The sequence below is a fragment of the Oreochromis aureus genome, linkage group 16, assembly GCF_013358895.1.
Source record: "Oreochromis aureus strain Israel breed Guangdong linkage group 16, ZZ_aureus, whole genome shotgun sequence".
Classification (NCBI taxonomy): Eukaryota; Metazoa; Chordata; class Actinopteri; order Cichliformes; family Cichlidae; genus Oreochromis; species Oreochromis aureus.
In genome coordinates this window covers 26,943,192-26,968,888 of record NC_052957.1, presented here as the reverse complement: position 1 = coordinate 26,968,888, position 25,697 = coordinate 26,943,192, and the positions used below count along the sequence as shown (strand labels likewise).

The 25,697-nt window shown below is 40.1% G+C and overlaps 1 protein-coding gene across 1 annotated transcript in view; it reads right to left on the bottom strand.

The window, feature by feature from the left end:
• The window catches only part of neb (nebulin), a 53,274-nt gene that overhangs the window by 16,130 nt on the left and 11,447 nt on the right, over positions 1–25,697 (bottom strand). Inside the window, exons 32-111 of the mRNA XM_039600560.1 lie at positions 25,196–25,402; positions 24,988–25,092; positions 24,719–24,826; positions 24,314–24,625; positions 24,004–24,210; positions 23,792–23,896; positions 23,586–23,693; positions 23,181–23,492; positions 22,881–23,087; positions 22,688–22,792; positions 22,446–22,553; positions 22,035–22,346; positions 21,702–21,905; positions 21,462–21,566; positions 21,258–21,365; positions 20,749–21,060; positions 20,419–20,622; positions 20,160–20,264; positions 19,855–19,962; positions 19,462–19,773; positions 19,153–19,356; positions 18,915–19,019; positions 18,712–18,819; positions 18,207–18,518; positions 17,910–18,113; positions 17,717–17,821; positions 17,296–17,403; positions 16,881–17,192; positions 16,584–16,787; positions 16,379–16,483; positions 15,955–16,062; positions 15,552–15,863; positions 15,246–15,449; positions 14,970–15,074; positions 14,727–14,834; positions 14,297–14,608; positions 13,883–14,086; positions 13,642–13,746; positions 13,432–13,539; positions 13,024–13,335; positions 12,620–12,724; positions 12,429–12,527; positions 12,198–12,299; positions 11,975–12,082; positions 11,562–11,873; positions 11,360–11,464; positions 11,146–11,250; positions 10,956–11,060; positions 10,724–10,831; positions 10,508–10,618; positions 8,931–9,128; positions 8,680–8,784; positions 8,472–8,576; positions 8,275–8,379; positions 8,059–8,166; positions 7,855–7,968; positions 7,484–7,681; positions 7,055–7,159; positions 6,826–6,930; positions 6,565–6,672; positions 6,350–6,457; positions 6,149–6,256; positions 5,918–6,022; positions 5,721–5,825; positions 5,524–5,622; positions 5,322–5,426; positions 5,074–5,178; positions 4,868–4,972; positions 4,558–4,662; positions 4,156–4,260; positions 3,942–4,046; positions 3,703–3,807; positions 3,451–3,555; positions 2,970–3,071; positions 1,139–1,240; positions 913–1,020; positions 712–816; positions 507–611; positions 310–414; positions 79–183 (exon numbers count right to left, since the gene is read on the bottom strand). Coding sequence (XP_039456494.1) covers positions 79–183; positions 310–414; positions 507–611; positions 712–816; positions 913–1,020; positions 1,139–1,240; positions 2,970–3,071; positions 3,451–3,555; positions 3,703–3,807; positions 3,942–4,046; positions 4,156–4,260; positions 4,558–4,662; positions 4,868–4,972; positions 5,074–5,178; positions 5,322–5,426; positions 5,524–5,622; positions 5,721–5,825; positions 5,918–6,022; positions 6,149–6,256; positions 6,350–6,457; positions 6,565–6,672; positions 6,826–6,930; positions 7,055–7,159; positions 7,484–7,681; positions 7,855–7,968; positions 8,059–8,166; positions 8,275–8,379; positions 8,472–8,576; positions 8,680–8,784; positions 8,931–9,128; positions 10,508–10,618; positions 10,724–10,831; positions 10,956–11,060; positions 11,146–11,250; positions 11,360–11,464; positions 11,562–11,873; positions 11,975–12,082; positions 12,198–12,299; positions 12,429–12,527; positions 12,620–12,724; positions 13,024–13,335; positions 13,432–13,539; positions 13,642–13,746; positions 13,883–14,086; positions 14,297–14,608; positions 14,727–14,834; positions 14,970–15,074; positions 15,246–15,449; positions 15,552–15,863; positions 15,955–16,062; positions 16,379–16,483; positions 16,584–16,787; positions 16,881–17,192; positions 17,296–17,403; positions 17,717–17,821; positions 17,910–18,113; positions 18,207–18,518; positions 18,712–18,819; positions 18,915–19,019; positions 19,153–19,356; positions 19,462–19,773; positions 19,855–19,962; positions 20,160–20,264; positions 20,419–20,622; positions 20,749–21,060; positions 21,258–21,365; positions 21,462–21,566; positions 21,702–21,905; positions 22,035–22,346; positions 22,446–22,553; positions 22,688–22,792; positions 22,881–23,087; positions 23,181–23,492; positions 23,586–23,693; positions 23,792–23,896; positions 24,004–24,210; positions 24,314–24,625; positions 24,719–24,826; positions 24,988–25,092; positions 25,196–25,402 — 11,907 coding nt within the window. The remainder of the gene's footprint in view (positions 1–78; positions 184–309; positions 415–506; positions 612–711; positions 817–912; positions 1,021–1,138; positions 1,241–2,969; positions 3,072–3,450; positions 3,556–3,702; positions 3,808–3,941; positions 4,047–4,155; positions 4,261–4,557; positions 4,663–4,867; positions 4,973–5,073; positions 5,179–5,321; positions 5,427–5,523; positions 5,623–5,720; positions 5,826–5,917; positions 6,023–6,148; positions 6,257–6,349; positions 6,458–6,564; positions 6,673–6,825; positions 6,931–7,054; positions 7,160–7,483; positions 7,682–7,854; positions 7,969–8,058; positions 8,167–8,274; positions 8,380–8,471; positions 8,577–8,679; positions 8,785–8,930; positions 9,129–10,507; positions 10,619–10,723; positions 10,832–10,955; positions 11,061–11,145; positions 11,251–11,359; positions 11,465–11,561; positions 11,874–11,974; positions 12,083–12,197; positions 12,300–12,428; positions 12,528–12,619; positions 12,725–13,023; positions 13,336–13,431; positions 13,540–13,641; positions 13,747–13,882; positions 14,087–14,296; positions 14,609–14,726; positions 14,835–14,969; positions 15,075–15,245; positions 15,450–15,551; positions 15,864–15,954; positions 16,063–16,378; positions 16,484–16,583; positions 16,788–16,880; positions 17,193–17,295; positions 17,404–17,716; positions 17,822–17,909; positions 18,114–18,206; positions 18,519–18,711; positions 18,820–18,914; positions 19,020–19,152; positions 19,357–19,461; positions 19,774–19,854; positions 19,963–20,159; positions 20,265–20,418; positions 20,623–20,748; positions 21,061–21,257; positions 21,366–21,461; positions 21,567–21,701; positions 21,906–22,034; positions 22,347–22,445; positions 22,554–22,687; positions 22,793–22,880; positions 23,088–23,180; positions 23,493–23,585; positions 23,694–23,791; positions 23,897–24,003; positions 24,211–24,313; positions 24,626–24,718; positions 24,827–24,987; positions 25,093–25,195; positions 25,403–25,697) is intronic.

Sequence of the window (25,697 nt, the reverse complement as noted above, 5' to 3'; positions counted from 1 at the left end):
TTCATACTCGTAAGTTTTACCTAAGGGTATACTATATATGTATACAGTACAGTTAATTTTTTGCTGAGCAGTTCTTACCTCTGAGGCCAGAACACGCACAGCCTTGGCATGGAGAATTTGAGGAGTGTCCAGGACAGGGATGTAGTGTCCTTTTTCCTTCTCATACTTATGTTTATATTTCACCTGGGAGGGGCAAATGAAAAAAGAAGCAGTTTAGGACATTAAACATCACATTCTTAAGCATCACTATCTGACCTTTAGTAGTTTTAACTAAACTTTATGTCTCTAATAAAGAATGGGGAAACTTACCTCACTGGCCATTTCAGCATTCTTCATGCACAGTAAGGTTAACTTGTCATCGACCACAGGTATCACGCAGCCCTTCAGAATCTCTTTGTCGTACTTGTACTCAACCTGTTGGTAAAATATGGCGGTGAAAAAACAGAGAGCAACAGTGCTGCATGTTGCTAAAATGTAACACGTTAAAACAAGAGGTCCCAACTCACATCGCTCTGCTGCAAGGAGTTCTTGGCAGCATTGACAAAGTCGGGCCTGTCCACTGTCCAAATCCACTGATTCTTGGTTGCTTCATACTTCTTCTTGTAGTCAAGCTAGAAATATAATAAAATAAAACAGAATCAAATGCTGGATATTAGCAGAACGTTTGGTTTAAAAATGTCATTTGAAAATTCGGGCACTCGAGATGCTCACATTGCTGATGTTCTTGTAGGCCTCTTTAGCGGCACGGATCTCGTGAGCTTCGGGGTCCATGTTGATGTGGGCCTTGCTCTTTTCATACACCTCTTTGTACTTCAGCTGCAAGACACATAAAATATACAAAAGTACATTTTGTATTTTGGTTTCCTGTGCCAGTGTATGAAAGAATATTTTAAAAGTGCAGCGCAGACTTACATTGCTGGTGAGCTCCTTGACCTTCTTCATGTGTTGTTGGTGTGGAGTGTCATAAGGTAAGGTGTAAGCCTTTGCCTTGGTCTTGTTATACTCCATCTTGTAAATGATCTAAGCCGATGTAGATAGTAACAGGTGACATTTAAACACAAAAAACACCACTGCTTCTTCACAAGTTCTTGTAAAAATCTAAACATAATAATAAAAACCTTGCAAACCCAACACTTACATCACTGATCTTCTTGCTGCGTTTGTGGGCCTCATACTCAGGAGTCTCCAGAACAGAGGTGAACTTGTCCTTGGCACGTTCATACTGCTCTCTATACTTCCACTGATAGAACAAGGATAATGTGAAAACAAAAAAAAGTTAGCATCATACAATGAAATTGCTGCTGTATTAAATTGCTTGTCTTTATGAATATAACAAGCAACTTCTAAAGTGGTAGAAAAACTGTCCAAGAAAACATCTGAAAAAGTCTTGCAGACACTACAGATACACACCCCTACTCCTATGGATTTAAAAAAGTCCTATTTCAGCTTCTTAAGAGTCAGTTGAGATGATAGCACTAAATATAAAACGTCTCAAGTGTTATTGCATATTTAAGCTAATTTTAAGGAAAAATTAATTACTTGTTTTTTTTTCTTGGATAGCTTTTCAACACTATAGGAGCGAGTTGGCTAGCATGTAGTTATAATTAATTAAATCAATATGCAACATCAACTGAGTGAAACAAAGCAATGGAAAAGCTTATAAGCATGCTCGATGAGCGACACACGTGCACAGAGGGATGCATTATTCATGTGACAATGAAGACAGTGAAATGTGTTACCACCATCGAGTGATGAAAGTCTGCAGTGCCCACATGGTTTACGATGTTCAGCAGTCAATCCCATGTTATTATAGATAGATAGATAGATAGATATGTACAGTGTAGTGAGTTTAACATAAGAGTTTAACATAAGAGAAGACTGTGATTGCTGATTTTGGTCTTTTAGTTATATTTAAAAAATATTTAAAAATATTTTTTTTTAAAACTGGGAACTAAAAACTAACGAATTCCAGTAGAAGCTTTAATGTACTAAATTTTACTGCATTTCTGACTTTAGATACCAAATTGCTCAAAGGCAGTTGGGCAACCAGTGCAGTGTTAAAGCTTCTGTAATGAATGGCCCATGAAGAAAAGCAAATGAGCGATGGAGGGATTAGAGCATGGAAGAAGGATGGACTACGTGGGAGTTAAAGCCACTTTTAAATGGAATGACTGGATGGAAAGATTTTCTGCAGGATGGGGATTTTATGTGAGAAGACCTTGTCCACAAACAGCAGGGAGGAACAAAGTCACCTCCATCTATGACCTGAGTCTTATGATGTATAACACATGGTCTATTTTGTGCCTGTTTGTGGACAGGGATCAGAGTTATCATGCTTCCCTTCTCTCTTTGTTTACCTTACTGCCCATAGTGGTCTGGTAAAGGGCTGTGAGGATGTCAGGGCGGAGTAGCTCATTGCAGCCACCCTTTAGTAGATCCTTTGCTCTGGATTTATACATTTTCTGTCCACATACACAATGACATACACACACACACAGCATGCCATAGTTGAGGACACAAAAGGAAAACAGCAGTAACACAGGGAGGACTGGAGAAGAACTCCGGAGATCCAAGTGTGACGATGGTGCTGTCTGTCCTTATCTGTGCCCTCAGAGTGACAGGGATGATCATCTACAGCGAGTGTGAGACGATCGGCTCAGTGGATCGAATTGTCACTGTGCTAGTGATTAAACTGTCATTTCTGATGGAGCAGATGAAGGACAACACTGCACAACACTCAGCATTCCAGCTGCTGTTTGAGTGGCAGTTCAACAGCAACCTGTGTGGGACAAAATGAAGAAACTGATACAAAAGGGAAAGAATTGTTTTTTGAGTTGGGAGGTCTATAAATGCCATGCGATGGCCACCATCAGCAATCCTGCTGACAACCTCATGCACCGGTGTCAGAGCTCTTCGGGGACCAGAGCGGAGGTGGCAGGCCGGTGGTACAGCGTGACCAGGGCGTTTACCTGGCTCATCTTCCTGTTCTCCCTGGCCAGTTGATATCTAGGATCATCTGTAGTTATGGTGAACTTATCCTTGGTCTTCTCATATTCTGCTCTGTAAGCCCTCTGCTCAAAGTGTCAGAAGGTAGTTAACAAACAGTCCCGAGATAACCAAATGTTTCATCTCTCGTTATGGGGATGAAACATTTTAGCAATTTAAGGAAGGTAAAAACTGACTGATGTAAAGAACAAAGGAAAACATTTTAAACACTCGACTTTAAGAGTAAACGCAAAAACAGCCGGTTTTTGCATAAACAATCTAGGCAATAATAAAATATTACAGGGAATTGAGCTGTTGTTTTTTTTTTACCTCCAAGCTGAGAGTCCAATAGAGAAGCACAGAAAAATAGAAATGTGGTTAACTGTTTCATTGATTTACAAATACGTTAACAAACTAAATCCAATTTTTAATTATTGCTGGAGGTTAAAGAATGATGGGACTCACATCGTTTATGAGAACGGAGGCTTGCTTGGCGGCTTGGAAGAATGGAGTGTCGCTGGTATACTTGAAGTTGCCTCTGTTCTTCTCATAGGAGGCTTTGTACAGTCTCTGCAGACAAACAATGAAACTTTTATTAAGAAGATACAGAAACTATACCTCACTGATAAAGATGCATATAATGCATATAAAGATACTGCAAATCATAAACAGGTGCCATATAAATAAAAATGAAGCTTAATGTCACTGATGCTTTACCTCACTGTACAGCGCCTTGTTCCTCTCAGCCTGCACCAGCTCAGGTGTGTCCCATACAAAGCAGCCAATACCCTTCAGCCAATCCAGGTCCTCCTTATACTTGACCTAAAAAAAACCACATAAAATGAGATTTAGTTTAATTTAAATGTTGTGTAGTGTCTCAGTGCTCACTGTACTGAATATTCTTTCATGAGCTGTAAATATTTTAACACAGGGTGAAAAAAGTCACGAGTACTCACGTCACTAACGTTACCGCTGACAATCTTGCTGAAGAAGAATTCGGGACGATCGGGGATGGACTTCCACGTACCCAGAGAGCTAATGTACTTCTCTCTGTATTTAACCTGATAGGAGGAAAAAAAAAACAGTAGATGGAGATGCAAAAGCTCAAAACATGCACATTTATAAAGACATTCATATTTAATAATGAGCCAGCTAATTTCAACTGCCGACCTCGCTGATGTCATCCGTGACCCTGCGATGGTAAGTGATGTCCAGTGCATCCTTGACTGTGCGGTAGTGTCCCTTGGAAAGCTCAAAGGTTTCTTTGTAGCGCAGCTGAAGAAATGAAGAAGAAAACGTGTCATATATATTCATCAAATACACATAATGTGATTTATAGCATCTACAATTTTACACTGACTTGTACAGTATTTGTGGTCAAAGGGTAAAATCAGATTAAAAAAACAATATTTATATTTTGACATGGGATAAAATTCACTATTAGTTAATGAAATCTTTTACATTTTACTGTTTTCAGTGGAAAAATTATTAACAATCAGTCTGACTCCTATAATTCCTGAATGCATAACAGCTTCAAACTAAATCATAAGTTTCCTAAATGAGCAAACTCACATCACTGGACTGCAGGTAGGACTTCTTGGCACGGATCAGGAGAGGTGTGTCAGCAATGGCAGTGTACCGGTGTTTCATCTTCTCATACTGTTCTTTGTATTTGTTCTAAGGGAAGAAACGATTGAGACAACACCTTAGAAACTGGCTTCAGAGGAGACTGCAATTGTTGTAATTTCAATTATTTTGGCAAAGTATACGAGTATATAGAAAGCAGCTACAGTAAATAGAATAAACAAAATAAAATATAAACAATTTTAGGTTGAGGTTTCAGTGACAGCAGCGTTAAAGGAGAACACAGGATCAGACTTACATCACTGTAGACCACTTTCATTTTTCTAGCATGGCCCATATTTGGAGTATTGATTTCTGGAGTGAAATGAGCTCTTTGTTTGGCAGCCAGATCTACGTACTGGTACTGTAGCAGAAAGGAAAAAATATTGATTAGATTATCAGGAAAGACACACACATACATACATATAATAGATTCAGTTATTAATGCTGTTTATTTGAGCTTGCCTGGTTAGTCAGCTGCTGGGCCCACTTGGCTCTCTGAATGTCCACAGAGTCTGCAGTTGTGGTGACTTTGGCCATGTCCTCCTTGCTCTGAGCTTTGTAGATCAGCTGGATAGAGACAGGGCAAATGTCAAAAGCTCAGTTAAACATGTGGCTCTTTTTTTTAGAATACACTGCAAGCTCATTTTTGTTTGGAAACCAGATCACATGAAGCTATAATACGATGAAGCACATTTAGGAAACCAGCTCACGTTGCTCATGTGCGTCTTCAGCTCAGTCACACGCTTATACTCAGGCGTGTCCAGGACCACAGAGAATTTAGCAAGGTTCTTCTTAGCCTCCACTGGATAGTTCACCTATAAGAGAGAAAAAATAGTTTATATGAATGATGCAGATGCCTGAATATGCATTGGAAATGAAAAATAAGAATCCATTCCATCCAAAAAGACGTACCCTGAATTTGGTGACGTCGCGGACACGGACCATCTCTGGGGTGTTATACAAGAAGCAGCCAATGCCTCTCAGCCACATCAGGTCCTCTTTGTATTTCAGCTAAAAACACAAAACAATTTTAACCATTATTTATAAAAAACATCTTTAAACTCCACCTTGAAGAGGTTTTGTCTCAATTTCTTTTATTCTTCACATACATCGCTGGTGATCTCATTGACGTGGTGGTAGTGCATGAGCTCAGGCGTTATGGGCAACGATATCAGCTGGCCTCTGCTGTTGTAGTATTTCTCTTTGTAGCGCAACTAGGGTAAGAAGGGAACAAAAAAACGTCCGTCTTACAACATGAATTTTTTTAAAAAAGGACATGAATGTTGTAATCTGAAGGTGTCCATACGTCACTGAGGTGCTCCTGGTTCATCTTGACTTGTTTAATATCAGGAGTGTCGTAGGTTGTGTGGATCTTGTCCTTTTGCTTGTGGTACGTCTCACGATACAGACGCTGGAGGAGCAAGAGACACACACACAGCACTGTTTTATGCAGCATTTAACATCCATCACAAGGAAATGAAACATTAATCTACAACAGCGGGTCTGGCTTAACTATAACAGCTGTGTGTCATCTTACTTCATTGATGATCTTGTTAGCCTTCCTTGCAGTGACAAAGTTGACACCCTCTGGGTGAAGAGTGTAGCCTTTAGCCTTCACCATCTCATAGGCCTCCTTGTATTTCACCTGCAAGGATAAAAACAAAAGCGTGTGATTCAGAGACATCAAATTACCGGAAGCAAAAAAAATGTGTTCTATCCAAGCGTGTGGAAGACTTACATTGCTGGAGACAACAGTGTTCAACTTAGCCTGCTTGATGAGGGGGGTGTCATGAGGCAGTGAATAACCAGTTGGCATGAAGCTCTTGTTAGCTTCTTTGTACCAGTTCTAAGAGAAGTCAACACACATGATGAAAGAAGATGTTGTTACAAATTTAAATTGATGCTATACAGTATATGATAATATATACTGAATATGAAGGAACGTTATCTTACATCACTCTGGATGTAGTTGGCCTGACGGGCTCGTTCTGTTTCAATGGTAACAGCAGGAGCGGTGTTGGTGCCCTTGATATTGGCGTTGTAATCATAGCGGTAGTGCAGCTGGGAAAAGAAAGGGAAAAAAAAAAAGATGAGATTTGCGATCTTACTTCTTTTTGTTTGTAATGTACAAAGAATGAGTTAACAAACTACTGAGCTAGCAGTTTTGACATAATAAAGGAAATAACATGAAACTAAGACAATGAAATCACTTACGTCACTCAGGTTCTGAGCGTTCTGCTTGGCGGTCTCGTACACTGGAGTCTCCGTCACCACTGAGTATTCTTTGAAAGCATCTTTGCCTTTGGCTCTGTACTTGTTCTAGAATCAAAAATGAAGCAGAGCAATCATTTGTTAGGACAAAATCCTTATAAAGGAGATGAACTAAAGTTAGAAACTTAAAACAATGAAGAGGATGGAGAATGAGTGTGATGCTTGGGCTAACCTCACTCTGAAGATTACCAGCGTGCTTGACGCGGAGGATCTCTGGTGTGTCCCAGGCATAGCAACCAATACCTTTGAGCCAGTTCAGATCATCCTTGTAGAAGATCTGGGGAGAGGTAAAATGTTGTGGTTGAAATTAGTTTCAGTGCATAGGATTAAAGAATGTGACAATTTGATTTCTTTTACATACAATAAGGCAACAAAAAATCCTGACCTTTTATATTTTTAAGAAATAAACAAAACAGGAATAGAAAAAACTCAGTGTGGTTTAACTGATTTTCAATATTCTCACAAAAATTAAAAATAAAAACAAATAAAATAAGATAAAATATAAAATGTAAACATATAGGATCATAGCACAGAGAATGATAGAGCTGACAAAATAAGCAATAACAAACACAGAATATCAAAGCTGAGGACTGCTACTTACGTCGCTGAGCTGTTCATTGACTTTGCGTGCCTGCACGTACATCTGCATGTCAGGCATGCAAATCCACTGGTGCAGATACTTGCGGTAGTTGATCTCGCTGACGGCATTCTGGGTACTGCGGGCAGACAGGATATCCAACATGTCTGGGGGGATGTGGTTCTTGGCCTTGGTCTTCTCATAGTTCTCCTTGTACAGACGCTGCAATGATGGAAAAACAGATGGTTCTTTCAGTTCTCATATGCATGATAAAATTTACACGGGGATGCATGTTTTTGTAATATAGAGCTAATCAAACAACACAGCCGCTCTATTGCTTATCAAGAGAAATGTCAATATGTGGAAGGTGTAAGGGCAAAACAAATGGAGCTTACATCGAGGACGAGTTTTCCAGCTTTGACGCAACGAGCAGTTCCAGGATCGTCCTCCAGTGACTTGGGCAGGCTGTAGAGAGATTTGAACTTCTCGTAGTCCTCCTTGTACTTCACCTGAACGGGAGAGAGGATTCATATTCCCTTGTAAAGGTCAGAAATTGAACATCATCATAACAATAATATGAAATAAAAGTTGAAACGTACATTGCTGAGGATAATCTTCTGCTGTTTAGCGTGCTGCAAAGCGTTTGCGTCATGTGGAATCTGGTAACTCTTTGCTTTGATTTTGTCCCAGGCAGAAGTGTAGTTTTTCTGTTGATAGAAAAAGCCAGAACGTCACCATAAACATGTCATTTACAGATATCTATCACTTCTTATCAGTGACAGGAGGAGAGACATTTTTACTGGATCTCCACTTACGTTGCTGAAGATGTATTTGAAGTTTTGGCATCTGATGTAATCGTGGGTATCCAGAACCGTGGTGTAGACGTGCTTCTCCTTTTGATACGCCTCTCTGTAGTTGAGCTGTCAGTGATACATGTTTCATTAATCCACTCAGTATGAGTTCAAAACTGAAACACTAATTTTTGTAGTTTTTAAAAGTGCAGCTCACTCACCTCACTGGCCCAGGTGTGGCCCAGGACAGCAGTCACATAAGACGGGGTGTCTGTCACAATGGAGTAATTGTTGAACTCCTTCTTGGCGTTCTCTCTGTATTTAAGCTATACGGGAACATATTATATAAGTAAATTATCAAACACAAATAGAAACAATCCAAATCCTTAGAAACCACACACAATTCAGGAATCCCATGTTTTTACTCACATCACTTTGCAGGTCATAGGACTTCTTGGCACGAAGAATCTCTGGTGTGTCCCAAACATAGCAACCAATACCCTTCATCCAGTTCAGGTCATCCTTATAGAACACCTATCAAATGACAATAAACCAGGACAATATTATATATTTGCTTGCAGATAGAAACATCTATTAATGTGGGACGTGTAATATCGGGATCTTGCGAAACAATCAGGCACAAGCAGGCAGCAGACGTGCACAGAAGAAGAAGGACCTACATCACTGAGGATTTCGTTGGTCTTGCGGGCACGGATGGCGTCCTCCTGATCGGGGTGGCAAGTCCACTGGTGCAGGTAGGTGCGGTAGAGAACATCACTCAGCATGTCCTGGCACCGCTTAGCTACCTGGTTAGCGATGATGTCAGATGGGATGTGGATCTTGGTCTTGGTTTGATGGTAGTCCTTCTGGTAGACCCTCTGTTTAGACACACACAATAGAAAGTTACTGATTAGCAATGCAAAAGGGATTAATTTGAAATAAAGTTTACATGGATTAAAACAAACTCAATCCGTAAGGGTAACTAAAATACTTTAATAAACAAATAAGCGGTCAGGATACATATCTATTGACCTTAGGAGTTATAAACAATAATAATTAATTACCAATTTACACAACCGCCCTCTTTTCTATTCTTATATGCAGTCTATGATCTCTAAAATAAAATTTATACATTGAGACTTATTGATTCTATATACTTTTTGATACACATATAGTGGCATTTAACATATTTTATTAATAAATATCTTTTTCTTTCAGCTACTCCCTTTAGGTATCACCACATCTTCTGACTCCATCGTACCTTATCCCCAGCATCCTCCTCTGTCACACCGACTTGCTGCATGTCCTCCCTCACTACAACATGAACATCCTCTGAGGTCTTCCTGTTTTCCTCCTGCCCGGCAGCTCCACTATACGCACTGTCCCTAATTGGCGCGTATCCAAACATCTCAGCCTTACCTCTCTAACTTTGTCACCATACTACTCGACTAGAGCTGTTCTTCTAATATACTCATTTTTATCCATCTATCCATCAGTGTCACCATTCTCCAAATCCTACATCACAGCAGGCCTCACTGCTGTCTTGTAAACCTTCTATTTCACTCTTGCTGCTATCCTTCTGTCTAATGTGTTTTATTACCTCTGCCAAGGAGGTTATGTTTCAGACATTTAGCATGACACGACATATAATAAAGTTTGGACCTGTGGCCTCTGCTTCAAGGTTAAATAAGGTCAAACTTTTGTAAAAGCTCTTTTATTTTAAAACTTTGCTTAAAATTCTGCTGCCTTTGTTTGTATTGTCAACATTTAGGAAATGATACTGTTGTATCTGGATCAGTTATCACGTCACATTTGACCTCTGACCTCTCTTTTACATTTCACATCTGCCTTTATTGTAAGTGGGCCCCAAAATGTGTTATATCTTTTAATTATATAATATGCATTATATAACACTATGATATAATAATAACTTCATATTATTCATGTCTGATTATTTACAAATTAGTACCTACTATCGATCACCTATTCCTACATAATGTTTGTATAGTCAAAACATCTGTCATGCTACCTTTATTTGAATTTTACTGCACTACAAACTTCTTAAAGTATATTTAAAAACAACAAAGAAAACCAAATTATTATATACAAAACACAATATTGTTTCATTAACAGTAAATACTGTCCAGAGAGTGAGCTGCCTCTTTGAGTGCCTGTTGTTAATAATGGTTTCTCATTTCTCAGTGCATTGTGTTGTGGTGTAGTTTTTTATACTATACTATATTTTTTAGTATCTCACCAGTGCCTTGTTCTTTTCCTGCTGTCCACAGCGCATCACTTCAGGGAAGTCCACCAGGGTTCCAGCCATGTAGTGACCTTTGGCCTTTTCGTGGGTATCCTTGTACTTGACCTAATGGTGTTTAGAATGATAAAAATCTCAATAGTGCAAGAATAAAATATATCATGTTATTAGATTTAATCTTATCGCAGTTCTAAAGAAATATAAGACACTCACATCACTAGCAATGTCCCTGCTCTTCTTGGAGATGACCAGTGGGATGTATTCATGGTTCAGCTGGTAGCTTGTAGCCTTAGACTCGTCCCAGGTTGATTTGTAGAGTTTCTAAAACCACAAAAGGTATGTGCAAGGTTTAAGAAAAGCCTGGCGCAATACATGTATATAACACAGAACTTACAATAAATAAATTAGAAATGCAGAAAAGATTTGATTATTATTTTTACGTTACCTCACTGATGATCTTAGCCACCTCCCTGCTATGGGCCAGTTGAGGAGTATCATCTGAGCCAATATAATGACCCTTTTCTGCATTGAAAGTCTCTTTGTACTTCAGCTATTAGAGAAAAAAAACTTTTTTTTAGATCATTGCTCATCAGTTTTCCAATTGAGAGTCATTTTAAATATTAGATTTTGCATACATCACTCAGGTTGGCAGCATTAATCTTTGCCAAAACTATCTCTGGCCGGTCCACAACCAGGGTGAATCTTCCAAAACCTTCCTGGGCATTCTTCTTGTAAAGTCTCTGTAAATAAAACAGAGCAGTGAGGTAAGACACAATGACTCAACATGTGATTAAAAAAAACCCAACAACTAAAAAAGAGGCTGAATATCATGTAATGCAGTAAACATACATCATTGAGAATCTCCTGCGCCTTCTTGACCTTCACATGTTCAACAGAGTCAGCTGCTACCCAGCCACAGCCTCGGAGCCATTCCAGATCTGACTTATAGACGTGCTAGAGATCGAAAGCAAGACGCATGTTAGGAAGTCAAGACAGAAGTTTCTGTCAGATTATTATGTGAATATGATTAATAGTTACAAATGTGCTTTACATCGCTTTGCAGATCATAGGCTTTGCGAGCCTGGATAACATCGTTCTGGTCTGGCAGGCACGTCCACTGGTGCAGGCGAGTTCTGTAGTTGTCATCGTTGACTTGGATCTGGCATTTCTTAGCCAGTTCAAACTGCAGCATGTCCACTGGCAGGTTGAACTTTGTCTTGGACTTGTTGAAGTCCTTCTTGTACAGAGCATCACTGGCGATCTTGGCTGAGTTCAGAGCCAGCATGAGCAGAGGGTCGTCCTGGATGCTGAGAGCACCAATGTGGTGGCCAACCTGCTTACGGTATCCCTCCAGATATTTATGCTACAAGACAGGCAAAAAAAAAGAAGAAAGAAGTTATTTTTTACCACATTATTAAGTTGTCAGTTAAATCAAACCTGATTAAATTTTATCCTACTACTTACTTTGCTTTGCACTTTAGTTGTCTGGATGCACTGCTTGATTGGTACAGCATCTGGAGGCATGAAGTATCCTGTAGCTTTGACCTTATCCCATTCTTTGGTGTACAGTTTCTACAAAAGATAATGTATCACTTATTTTGCTAATAATAAAGCAGGAACTGCACAAGGCTGAAATTTGCTGAGTTGAAATATGCAGAAAATGCATCATATATGCCACCAGTCTTACCGGGTGAACATTCTTCGCCACTTCTCTGGCTGTGGCAAGAGTTGGTGTGTCCACCAATGAGTACTTGGTCTTGTCCTGGTGCCAGGCCTCACGATATTTAGCCTGAGCAAAGTGAGAGATCAAAATTCAGCTACCTAGAATTTGCCACTAACATTATTTTGCCACATGGTTCACATTAAGAACAAAAAGTCAAAACCAAGCAGCATTTTGATGACAGACAATGATTCCCACCTCATTCAGGACTTCAGCAGCATTCCTGGCACGGACTAAGTCAATTCTGTCAGCTGGAACCATGAATTGCTGTTCATCCAACTTGAGCCGATAGCCTCTCTATACAAGAAAGAAATGAAAAAAAAAACCTGTTCAGTGTGCTTACACATACTTTTTATTTGTTTTTAAGTCTTAGTGAGGTACAAACTTACATCAGCCAGGATCTTCTGCGCATGCTTCACCTTCAACACCTCTACAGATTCATGTGGAATCCACCCACATCCACGTATCCACTCCATATCAGCTTTGTAAACAGCCTGAGAAAAGAAAGCAGGCAGATCATTTATGCAACAGTGTACACTATAGGACAAAAGTTGAAACATTGTAACTGGATGAACTGGACTGAAGAGTGAAAACAACAGTATTGGGGGAAAAACTGTAATGTATTTTATCCACTGTAAAAACAGAAAGTAAAAAGTGTATTTGGTTGCCGAATTAGTAAAATGAGTAAAAAGATTTACATTTAATAAATGTTTATGTTCTGTTCTCTACTTTCTGACTACACTGACACTTTTGATTGGTAGTATACTACCCACATGTACAACTATAAACTTACATCACTCTGGAGATCGTAGGCCTTTCTGGCCTGAACCACATCAGTGGAGTCTGGCAGGCACGTCCACTGGTGCAGGTGAGTTCTGTAGTTGAAGTCGTTGACTTGGATCTGACATTTCTTGGCCAGTTCCAGATTGAGCATGTCCACTGGCAGGTGGAACTTGGTCTTGGACTTGTTGAAGTCCTTCTTGTACAAAACATCACTGGCGATCTTGCCTGAATTCAAAGCCAACACGATTAGAGGGTCGTCCTTGACACTGAGAGCCCCGATGTGGTGACCGACCTGTTTTCGGTATCCTTCCTTGTACTTGTACTAAAAGAAGAAGAAATTAAAGGTTAATGCAAGTAGAACTAGACATAGTCAGCAAGAAGATAATTTCTTAATGTTAATTTTGTTTTTTAAACTTACATCACTGCTAATATCTCTGGAAGCTTTAGCCTTCAGCACAGAGACAGCATCCTCCTTGACATGGTAGGCTTTTGCTTTCTGGTCATCCCATGCCTTTGTGTACAGTTTCTGCACAGAACAATAAATAAAATTTAAAAAAATCAACAAATGAAGGATGCATTTGCACAGACAAGTTAAAAAGTAAATGTGGTAAGGTAAACGCAAACGTACATTGCTGATGTTAACAGCATTGGCCTTGGCGAGTTCAAAGGTGGGGGTGTCAGGTGGCACATGAATGGTGAGCTTGTCTTTATCCCAGACTTCCCTATATTTCCTCTGTCAGAGAGAAAAAAGAAGAGGATTAACAGCTTCTAAATCTTATCCACTTGTTTTGAACAGATATTTTTTATCAAATATTTGTGTTTCACAATTTAAAAAAAATACCAAGAAACTACAGAAAGATGTTACTCACATCACTGAGGTTTTCAGCATTTTGCTTGGACAAGACAATAGCTGGGAGGTCAACGACACTGGTGAACTTGACCGTACTTGGGGGTTGGCGGTAGAGCCTTTCATTGAGGACAGTCTGGGCATGCTTCACTTTGACAACGTCTATACAGTCCTGAGGTGACCAGCCGCATCCCCTGAGCCACTCCAGATCAGCTTTGTACACAGCCTACAAACACAAAAATCAGTTTGAACTCAGTTAAATACAGAATTTGTTCATGTATGGTTTGAATTTGACAAACTCTGGGATGACTCAAAATGGATGTGAAAAGGTCTATTTAATCAGCTAGAGACAGACTGAGGCTTAAATGTTCTGAAAATAATTGAGCAATCCATTAAAATCCAAAAAGTGATTTCTACAACACCAGCATGTACTTACATCACTCTGCAGATCGTAGACTTTTCTAGCCTGCACAACATCATTGGAGTCTGGCAGGCACGTCCACTGGTGCAAGTAAGTTCTGTAGTTGAAGTCGTTCACTTGCTGCTGGCATTTCTTGGCCAGTTCAACTGTCAGCATGTCTACTGGGAGGTGGAACTTGGTCTTGGTCTTGTTAAAGTCTTTCTTGTAGACATTGTCGCTGGCGATCTTCGCTGCATTAGCGGCCAGCATAATTAGCGGATCATCTCTCACACTGAGAGCACCGATGTGATGGCCACACTGCTTGCGGAAACCAGCCTTGTATTTGTACTGAAAATATGGATAAAAATAATGCATCAGTTTCAAAATAAATTCAAAAATAACCCTACATTTACTGTGGTGGAGCAATAAAAAAACAAACTGGAGCCAGTGGGAAACATAAACTTACATCACTGACGATGTCTCTGGAAGCCTTGGCTGCTATAACAGAGACTGCATCCTTGGGAAGGTAGTAGCCTTTGTTGATCATTTCCATATAGCCTTCACGATAAAATTTCTGGAGATAAAAGAATAATGCTTTTAGGGTCTCATGTTCTATACACTGTAATACAAAGAGCAGTACCTATGAAACCATAATCATTTGTACCATGCTAACATGTTGTAAAACCTATGCAAGAAGAGACTCTATTACCAGACTGGTGTTGAGTTTATTCTGCTGGGCCAAGAGGATCTCTGGGGTGTCAGGCATTACATGGATGTTGGTCTTATCCTTCTCCCAGGCAGCAATGTAGGCTTTCTGTAAAAAGCAGATTAATATACTCAGTATAATACAATGACTCAAAGCCCCACAAAATAAAAAGCTAGTTTCAATGGTGTGGCACAAAAAGAACCTCATATACTTTTGATGCACTACTTTTAAAGACCCGGCTCCCACTGAACAATAATGGATAAGATGTGCTCTCTGTACCTTGTCCATAACCTGGGCATTGGCCTGAGCAAGGGCATATGGCATGTCAGCTGTATTAGCAGTGAACTTGAAGTTGCTGGGATGCTGACGATACTTTCTCTCACTCAGAATCTCTGCCGCTTTCTTGGCTTTCTCCACATCAAGTGAACCAATTGGCACCCATCCCATTCCCTTGATCCATTCCATGTCAGCCTTATACACGGCCTGCAAGCCGAAGGAGGAGAAGAACCATAGGTCACAGCTACAGACAAGCCACAGAAGACAGAGACTGGATCTAATATTCAGCAAAAAGTGATAAGTGCTCACATCACTCCGCAGGTCATAAGCCTTTCTGGCCTGAACCACATCATTGGAGTCCGGCAGGCAGGTCCAGTTGTGCAGGTGAGTTCTGTAGTTGAAGTCGTTGACTTGGATCTGACATTTCTTGGCCAGTTCCAGATTGAGCATGTCCACTGGCAGGTGGAACTTGGTCTTGGACTTGTTGAAGTCCTTCTTGTACAAAACATCACTGGCGATCTTGCCTGAATTCAAAGCCAACACGATTAGAGGGTCGTCCTTGACACTGAGAGCCCCGATGTGGTGACCGACCTGTTTTCGGTATCCCGTCTTGTACTTATACTGTGTGGCGAGCAGGTAGGAAATCAAAGTTAACACAATAAATTTAAGCAAATAAAGTCAATAACAGAGAAGGAAAAACAATGTCACCTACATCGCTGATGATTTCTCTTGCACGTTTGGCAGCAACAACAGAGACAGCATCGGGCTTCATGTCATAGCCCTTTCTGAAAATATCCTCAACGGCTTCCTTGTATATTTTCTGAAGAAAAGAGAAAATAAATAGATACATTTAATCTGGGAATTTTCAAGCTAATTTTAGCAAGTCATACTTTAGCAAGTACACTGACGGCAAACTACTGTTCCTTTCAATGTGTCACTTTTGTATTTTTTAAAAACTTTTCAAGAATCACAGATTCATATTTGATAATAATCATTAAATTGTTTCAAATGCAAAAATATACACTGACACATAGGAGAATATTTTTTATCTGCACATGAAGAAAAAAAAAACCTAAAAAATTAATTTTATCTACTTGGATTTTATTGTCCTCATCATTTCTGCAGGCAAAAAGTACCTTGCTGATGTTGTAAGCATTAGCTTTGGCAAGCAACAGCTCAGGGATGTCAGGGGGCACATGGACCTTAATCTTTTCAGCATCCCAAGCAGCAATGTAGTTTCTCTGTGGTGGGAAACACAAAAGAGAGAATGAAAGAGAAAGTGTAATCAAGAGGACTTAACAGAAGGCAAATCAACGGAATTACAAACATAATACACTTTACCTTATTCATGATATCAGCATTTGTTTTGGCTAAGACCAAAGGCATGGAAGTCATGTCCGTCTTATATTTCAGTGTGTCTGGTTTCTGCTTATAGAGACGGTCGCTGAGAATTTTTGCAGCGTTCTTGGCCTTCAGCACGTCCAGTGATCCAATGGGGATCCATCCAACACCAACAACCTCATCCAAGTCAGCTTTGTATACAGCCTAGAAAAGTATACATGAATCAGAATGTCAGAACACAAGAATACTGACGAAATCAGCAGCATGGTTCACTGAGTATCCCGCAAAAGGACTTGCATCACTCTGAAGATTGTAGGCCTTTCTGGCCTGGACCACATCATTGGAGTCTGGCAGGCACGTCCACTGGTGCAGGTGAGTTCTGTAGTTGAAGTCGTTGACTTGGATCTGACATTTCTTGGCCAGTTCCAGGTTGAGCATGTCCACTGGCAGGTGGAACTTGGTCTTGGACTTGTTGAAGTCCTTCTTGTACAGAGCATCACTGGCGATCTTGGCTGAGTTCAGAGCCAACACGATTAGAGGGTCGTCCTTGACACTGAGAGCCCCGATGTGGTGACCAACTTGCTTACGGTATCCTGTCTTGTACTTGTACTGGATAAAATTAGCCGAAAACAATTCATGTTACAAGTAGAAGATTGCTTAAATTATGTTAAAGTGTCAGTAAACAGACACTTGGTACAGTATGACCACTTACATCACTGATGATTTCCCTGGAGGCCTTAGCAGCCTTTACAGAGATTGCATCCACAGGGAGGAAATAGCCTTTCTTGATAGTTTCTTCATATCCTTGTCTGTATAGTTTCTGCAAAAGAAGACATATACAAATTTTTTTAACTAAACTTCAACCTTTACTTTAACTTTCAATGTTCTAGTTTTGGCACCTCATTATAAAGTGATAAGGTTTGCTTAAGGGATCATATTCGCAAAGTCTACTGTAAGAATATCAGCGTGCTAGTAACTCAAGCCAAAGCATTCTGAATGAAGCTTAATGTCTTAATAAGTACACTTAACTCCTAAAAGGTATTTTCCAATTTTTTGAAATTACTGTAAATATTGAAAATATTTTGAAAGTATTCTTGTTGACATAATAAATCATGCTCTGAAATGATACTAACTTTGCTCATGGTTATTGCATTTTGTTGTGAGAGGACGATCTCAGGAGTGTCAGGTTTAATGTGCAGCGTGGTCTTGTCCTTCTCCCATGCTTCAGTGTAGAGGCGCTGGAAAAAACACAAATAATGCAGCGTTAATTAATGATTCTGACAAAAGTGATGACCAGATTTGAAAGTCTTTAATGAAGAATTCTACCTTGTTCATGGTTAGGGCGTTATTCTTTGCCAGCACAAGATTCATGGCATCTACTGGGCTGGTAAATGGAACCTTGCTGGGATGCTGGCGGTACTTCCTTTCACTCAAAACTTCTGCAGCCTTCTTAGCTTTCTCCACATCAAGCGAGCCAATGGGGACCCAACCCAGGCCCTGGAGCCACTTCAGGTCAGCTTTGTAGACAGCCTGGCATACACGGCAGAACAGCCTTGTGATATACTTTGTAGCACAAACACAGAATTAAAAAGCAACATAAAGAATCATGAAAGCTACTCTTACATCACTCTGCAGGTCATATGCATGTCTGGCCTGAACCACATCATTGGAGTCTGGCAGGCACGTCCACTGGTGCAGGTGAGTTCTGTAGTTGAAGTCGTTGACTTGGATCTGGCATTTCTTGGCCAGTTCCAGATTGAGCATGTCCACTGGCAGGTGGAACCTGGTCTTGGACTTGTTGAAGTCCTTCTTGTACAGAGCATCACTGGCGATCTTGGCTGAGTTCAGAGCCAGCATGAGCAGAGGGTCGTCCTGGATGCTGCGAGCACCGATGTGGTGACCGACCTGTTTACGGTATCCTGTCTTGTACTTGTACTGGATGAAAAATAAAATAATATCATCAGTGTCTTTGAAGAGTTTTATACATTGTGTATGATGAATGTTATTGATTATTATTTTCTTATACATTTACATATTAACAAGCCCTTTACAGTGCCACATCAAATCTATTATACCTATATCGTACTATTATTTATTCTTATGTAAATAATTCAGATTAACGACATACATCACTGGCAATGTCCCTGGAAGCTCTGGCTGCAATGATGGAAATGGCATCGTTGCGCAGATCATAGCCCTTCTTCTTGGAGTCTTCATGTGCCTGCTTGTACTTTTTCTGTAAGGAAACACAATCATCCAACAGATGGAAGTTATATACATTTAAAATTCATAAGTGATGTGAGTCTTTGTACCCCACAAATGCCTACATACCACACTGTAGTTAACGTTGTTTGCTTTGGCTAGAAGGACATCCATAGCATCAGGCATGACATGGATCTTTGTCTTCTCGTTCTCCCAAGCTTCAATGTATGCTCTCTGCAGCAACAAAAACAGATAATGAGCAACTACTTACATTACTACTTGTAAATGCATATATACATTTTATAATAACTTAATTTACATACAAAATCCAATATGGCTGATGTAGATTTTAAATGTGATTTCATACCTTATTCATGACCTGAGCATTGGCCTTAGCCAGTGCTATGGGCATGTCTTCAGTGGATATTTTAAAACCGTATTTGCTCGGGTGCTGACGATACTTTCTCTCACTCAGGATTTCACCAGCTTTCTTCACCTTCTCAACATCTAATGAACCTATTGGCACCCAACCAATACCCTGCAAAATCTTCAGATCCTCCTTGTAAACAGCCTTGAGGAAAAAAGGATTTATTATGATTAAAAATATTCTAAAACTGGAAAATGTATTTATTAATTAACATGATTTTTTTTACACCACTGAAATTCAAAGACTCACATCACTCTGCAGGTCATATGCATGTCTGGCCTGAACCACATCATTGGAGTCTGGCAGGCACGTCCACTGGTGCAGGTGAGTTCTGTAGTTGAAGTCGTTGACTTGGATCTGACATTTCTTGGCCAATTCCAGATTGAGCATGTCCACTGGCAGGTGGAACTTGGTCTTGGACTTGTTGAAGTCCTTCTTGTACAGAGCATCACTGGCGATCTTGGCTGAGTTCAGAGCCAGCATGAGCAGAGGGTCGTCCTGGATGCTGCGAGCACCGATGTGGTGACCGACCTGCTTACGGTATCCTGTCTTGTACTTGTACTGTGAAAATAATGATTGGAGTTAGCGGGGTCTGATATTTAAATATAAAAGTTTATCATTGTTGAGATCCAGTGAGCTTACATCACTGGCAATGTCCCTGGAAGCTCTGGCTGCAATGATGGATATGGCGTCATTTCGCATATCGTAGCCCTTCTTCTTGGAATCTTCATGTGCCTGCTTGTACTTTTTCTGTATAGGATCACAAAAAACAGATTTTAAACAGGTAATAAAAACAACAAATAATAATGTTCAAATCATAAATACCTAAATACCTGCCTTGACATCTTATCAAGATATTAATGCAATAAATTCAATGATCTGAATTAATTATTCAAAACAAATGTTTAAATTGCTTATACAGTAAAAAGTTTTAATTTCCTACATACCAGGCTGTAGTTAACATTGTTTGCTTTAGCCAGAAGGACATCCATAGCATCAGGCATGACATGAATCTTTGTCTTCTCATTCTCCCAGGCTTCAATGTATGCTCTCTGTAATCATGGAAAAATGTAACAGCATATAAACATTATCAACCATGAAGCTGTGCACAGAATCATTTCTTTACCATGTCAGCATTAGTACTTCACCAGAGTCATCCTGTATTAGTTATACTTTGCTGCATTTTGAGTGTTATTGAATTCTTACCTTGTTCATAACCTGAGCATTGGCCTTAGCCAGTGCTAAAGGCATGTCCTCAGTGGATATTTTAAAACCATATTTGCTCGGGTGCTGACGATACTTTTTCTCACTCAGGATCTCACCAGCTTTCTTCACCTTCTCAACATCTAATGAACCTATTGGCACCCAACCAATACCCTGCAAAATCTTCAGATCCTCCTTGTACACAGCCTGGAAAAAAAGAAAGAAAGTGTTGTGGCAAAAGTTGGCAGATATACAAGAAACTATATGTAGAAATATAGAATACAGAAACTGTATATACATATATATATATATGAATTATAAATATATACACACATCACTCTGCAGGTCATATGCATGTCTGGCCTGAACCACATCATTGGAGTCTGGCAGGCACGTCCACTGGTGCAGGTGAGTTCTGTAGTTGAAGTCGTTGACTTGGATCTGACATTTCTTGGCCAGTTCCAGGTTGAGCATGTCCACTGGCAGGTGGAACCTGGTCTTGGACTTGTTGAAGTCCTTCTTGTACAGAGCATCACTGGCGATCTTGGCTGAGTTCAGAGCCAGCATGAGCAGAGGGTCGTCCTGGATGCTGCGAGCACCGATGTGGTGACCGACCTGTTTACGGTATCCTGTCTTGTACTTGTACTGGATGAAAAATAAAATAATATCATCACTGCCTTTAAACAGTTTTATACATGCTGTACAATGGGTTTTATTATTTTTAAAAATTCATGTATGCATTAATAAGCCCTATAAATCAATATCAAAACTAATATATTTGCACTGTTATTATAATATGATTATTATATTTTTTATGTAAATAATTCAGATTAAAGACTTACATCACTGGCAATGTCCCTGGAAGCTCTGGCTGCAATGATGGAAATGGCATCGTTGCGCAGATCATAGCCCTTCTTCTTGGAGTCTTCATGTGCCTGCTTGTACTTTTTCTGTAAGGAAACACAATCATCCAACAGATGGAAGTTATATACATTTAAAATACCATAAGTGATGTGAGTCTTTGTACCCCACAAATGCCTACATACCACACTGTAGTTAACGTTGTTTGCTTTGGCTAGAAGGACATCCATAGCATCAGGCATGACATGGATCTTTGTCTTCTCGTTCTCCCAAGCGTCAATGTATGCTCTCTGCAGTAACAAAAATGAAAAAAAAATGAGAAAAAGTAGTTACACTGTGACCTCTAAATGTGTGAATTTTACAATAACTTAATTTACATACAACATCCAATATGGCTGATGGAGGTTTTAAATGGGATTCCATACCTTATTCATAACCTGAGCATTGGCCTTAGCCAGTGCTAAAGGCATGTCTTCAGTGGATATTTTAAAACCGTATTTGCTCGGGTGCTGACGATACTTTCTCTCACTCAGAATTTCACCAGCTTTCTTCACCTTCTCAACATCTAATGAACCTATTGGCACCCAACCAATACCCTGCAACATCTTCAGATCCTCCTTGTAAACAGCCTGAAAGAGAAAAACAAAAACCGAGAATGATTTGCAATGGTCGAAGCTCGAAAAATGATATATAGTAGAAAACACGAGTCCTGCAATATAATAATCTTATTATTACATAAATTATTAAAATACACTCACATCACTTTGTAAATTATACGCATGTCTGGCCTGGACCACATCATTGGAGTCTGGCAGGCATGTCCAGTTGTGCAGTCGGGTGATGTAGTTGAAATTGTTGACTTGAATCTGGTTCTTTTTGGCCAGTTCAAAGGCCATCATGTCCACTGGCAGATGGAACTTAGTCTTGGACTTGTTGAAGTCCTTCTTGTACAGAGCATCACTGGCAATCTTGGCTGAGTTCAGAGCCAGCATGAGCAGAGGGTCGTCCTGGATGCTGAGAGCGCCGATGTGGTGACCAACTTGCTTACGGTATCCTGTCTTGTACTTGTACTAAAAAAGCAATAGTATGACGTTTAGTCACCAAACAGCATATTAGAATAAATATACACATAAAGTAATACAGTAAAGAAAATATAAACTGACACTTACATCACTAGCAATTACAGTGGAGGCTTTCGCAGCTTGGACAGCAATGGCATCACCACGAAGATTATGGCCCTTCTTCTTGGACAGTTCATGATCCAACTTGTACAGTTTCTATAGCAAGAAATAATGTCAACGAGGAAACCATGTCTACCTTCAAATGGACATACTAATAGTATTAGTGTAATTGTTTCCCTAACTGTCATCCACATCATTAACGACAGGAAACTTTGCATATTATACGATACCTCACTGTAGTTCTTCCTGTTTTCCCTTGCCAGAACAATGCCCATTGCATCAGGCATGACATGGATTGAAGTCTTGTCTTTTTCCCAGGCTTTGATGTAGGATTGCTAAAGAAGCAAAATGTAATTGTCAGCTTCACATAAAATGAAGAGAAAGTACTTTTCAGTTATATTCATGACAAATTCTCTTCAGTACCTTATCCATAATCTGGTTGTTGTTAGTGGCCAGTGTCAAGTCCATAGAGTGCATATCTTTGGTGAATTTGAAGTTGCTAGGAGGCTGACGGTACAGTTTCTCACTGAGGGCCTTCCCTGCTGATTTTACTTTCTCAACATCCAGCGATCCAATAGGGACCCATCCTATTCCTTTGATGTAGTGCTCATACTCACTCTTGTACTGGTTCTGACGGGAATACACAAGTGTTTATTTCACAGTGCAGCACAATAATGGTAGCAATCGTGAAAAAATCTTATCTGTTCAAATTTTTATACATACATCACTGGCAATAAACTGCATGTTACGAGCCAGCTCCAGGTTCATGGCATCAGGCAGGAGAGCATTAGTGTGCTGAATGTGTCTGTATCCAGCCATAGTCTGAGCAGCAGAAGCCTGCTTGGCATGGAGCACACTGAGCATGTCCACTGGGGTGTGATACTTCAGCTTGGCCTTGTGGTAGTCCTTCTTGTAGTTCTTGTCACTCTGTATCTTTGCCACCTCCATATAGTGAACCAGCAGAGGATCATCCTGGAGGCTGCGGAAGCCAACATGGTGGCCTCTCGCCTTCTCATAAGCCAATTTGTACTTGTACTGTAATAATAAATACACACTTGGTCAGCATGTGTGATGGGCTGTAGGAAATAAACCCCTTGACTTGCGACATTTATTTTATTTTCTACTTACGTTGCTGGCAATGGTGGTGCCAGCCTTGGCAGCCACAATGGGGATAGCATCTCCTTTGAGGTTGTAGCCTTTATTAGCCATCTCCACAACACCAGCTTTGTAAAGTTTCTGAAATTACATACGACTAAGGTAAGTGATTTGCATTATTAACAGCCTAATAAATAAAAAGACTCAGTAGGTTTATTAATCTGACGGATTCCCCTTACATTGCTCATATTGAGGGCATTAGCCTTTGCAAGGAGAATCTCAGGAGCATCTGGCATAATATGAACAGACAGTTTGTCCTTTTCCCATGCTGCAGTGTATGCTTTCTGCAAGAAAAAATCATTAGAAAAATCAAATAATAGTGTGAGTTATGAACAATGTTTTTGACAATATTGTGTGGCTTTGTTCTCCAATTAAAGTTAAAAGATTTCACCTTGTTCATGATCTGATTGTTGGCAGTAGCCAGAGTCAAGTCCATGGAGTCCATCAGCTTGCTGTACTTGAGGTTGGATGGATGAGTGCGGTACTTCTTTTCACTAAGAATTTGACCGCCAACTTTAGCTGTCTCAACTGAAAGTGATCCAATAGGGACCCATCCTATTCCTTTGATGTAGTGCTCATACTCACTCTTGTACTGGTTCTGATGGGAATACACAAGTGTTTATTTCACAGTGCAGCACAGCTATGCACAATAAGGGCAGTAACTGTGTAAAATTGTTATCTATTCAGATTGTTATACATACATCACTAGCAATGAGCTGCATGTTACGAGCCAGCTCCAGGTTCATGGCATCAGGCAGGAGAGCATTAGTGTGCTGAATGTGTCTGTATCCAGCCATAGTCTGAGCAGCAGAAGCCTGCTTGGCATGGAGCACACTGAGCATATCCACTGGGGTGTGATACTTCAGCTTGGCTTTGTGGTAGTCCTTCTTGTAGTTCTTATCACTCTGCATCTTTGCCACATGCATATAGTGAACCAGCAGAGGATCATCTTGGAGGCTGCGGAAGCCAACATGGTGGCCTCTCGCCTTCTCATAAGCCAATTTGTACTTGTACTGTAACAATAAATGTGCACTTGGTCAGCATGTGTAATGGGCTGTAAGAAATAAACTCCTTAACTTGCTAGATTAGCTTTATTTTCTACTTACATTGCTGGCAATGGTGGTGCCAGCCTTGGCAGCCAGAATGGGGATAGCATCTGCTTTGAGGTTGTAGCCTTTATTAGCCATCTCCACAACACCAGCTTTGTAAAGTTTCTGTGAAAACATATACAATGACAGAGAGGTTACGCTACAGACAACGATCATACATATATTATATAGCCATGGCGTACAGCATAATGGTTAGATAAGACATAGATGTTAAATCATATAAATAACTGAATAAATAAAAATAAATATAATTTGTAATGCCTTACATTGCTCATGTTCAGAGCATTAGCCTTTGCCAGCAGAATCTCAGGAGCGTCTGGCATGACATGGGTGGTAACTTTGTCCTTCTCCCAGGCTGCGGTGTATGCTTTCTGTAGGTTAAGAAATCAGTGAAAGGGGTCAATCGCAATGTTTATCATGAACATGACTATCTCTATTTTGTTACCCTATACAACACATCTGAAAATACTGCACCTTGTTCATGATCTGGTTGTTGGCACTAGCCAAAGCCAAGTCCATGGAGTCCATCAGTTTGCTAAACTTGAAATTGGATGGATGAGTGCGGTACTTCTTTTCACTCTGAATCTGACCGCCAACCTTGGCAGTTTCAACAGCAAGCGAGCCAATAGGGACCCATCCAATGCCTTTGACAAAGTTATTCCAGTCAGATTTGTAATCATTCTGAAAAAAGAAGTGAGGTCATGATGCAAATTAGTTCCAAAGTAAAGATTAATGTAGCTCCCATTGTAATGTACATTTCAATGTTTTTCTCTAATGCTACCAATCTCCGACCGGTATCCCCATGTAATATCTGTGTTGTGTGTGTAAGGTCGTGGATTTCACTGCTGGTTGTGACGAATAAAAGCTTTGATTGATTGATCCATCACCAGTGTGTGAATGTGTGTGTGAATGGGTGGATGACTGGTTGTGTAAAAGCGCTTTGGGGTCCTTAGGGACTAGTAAAGCGATATACAAA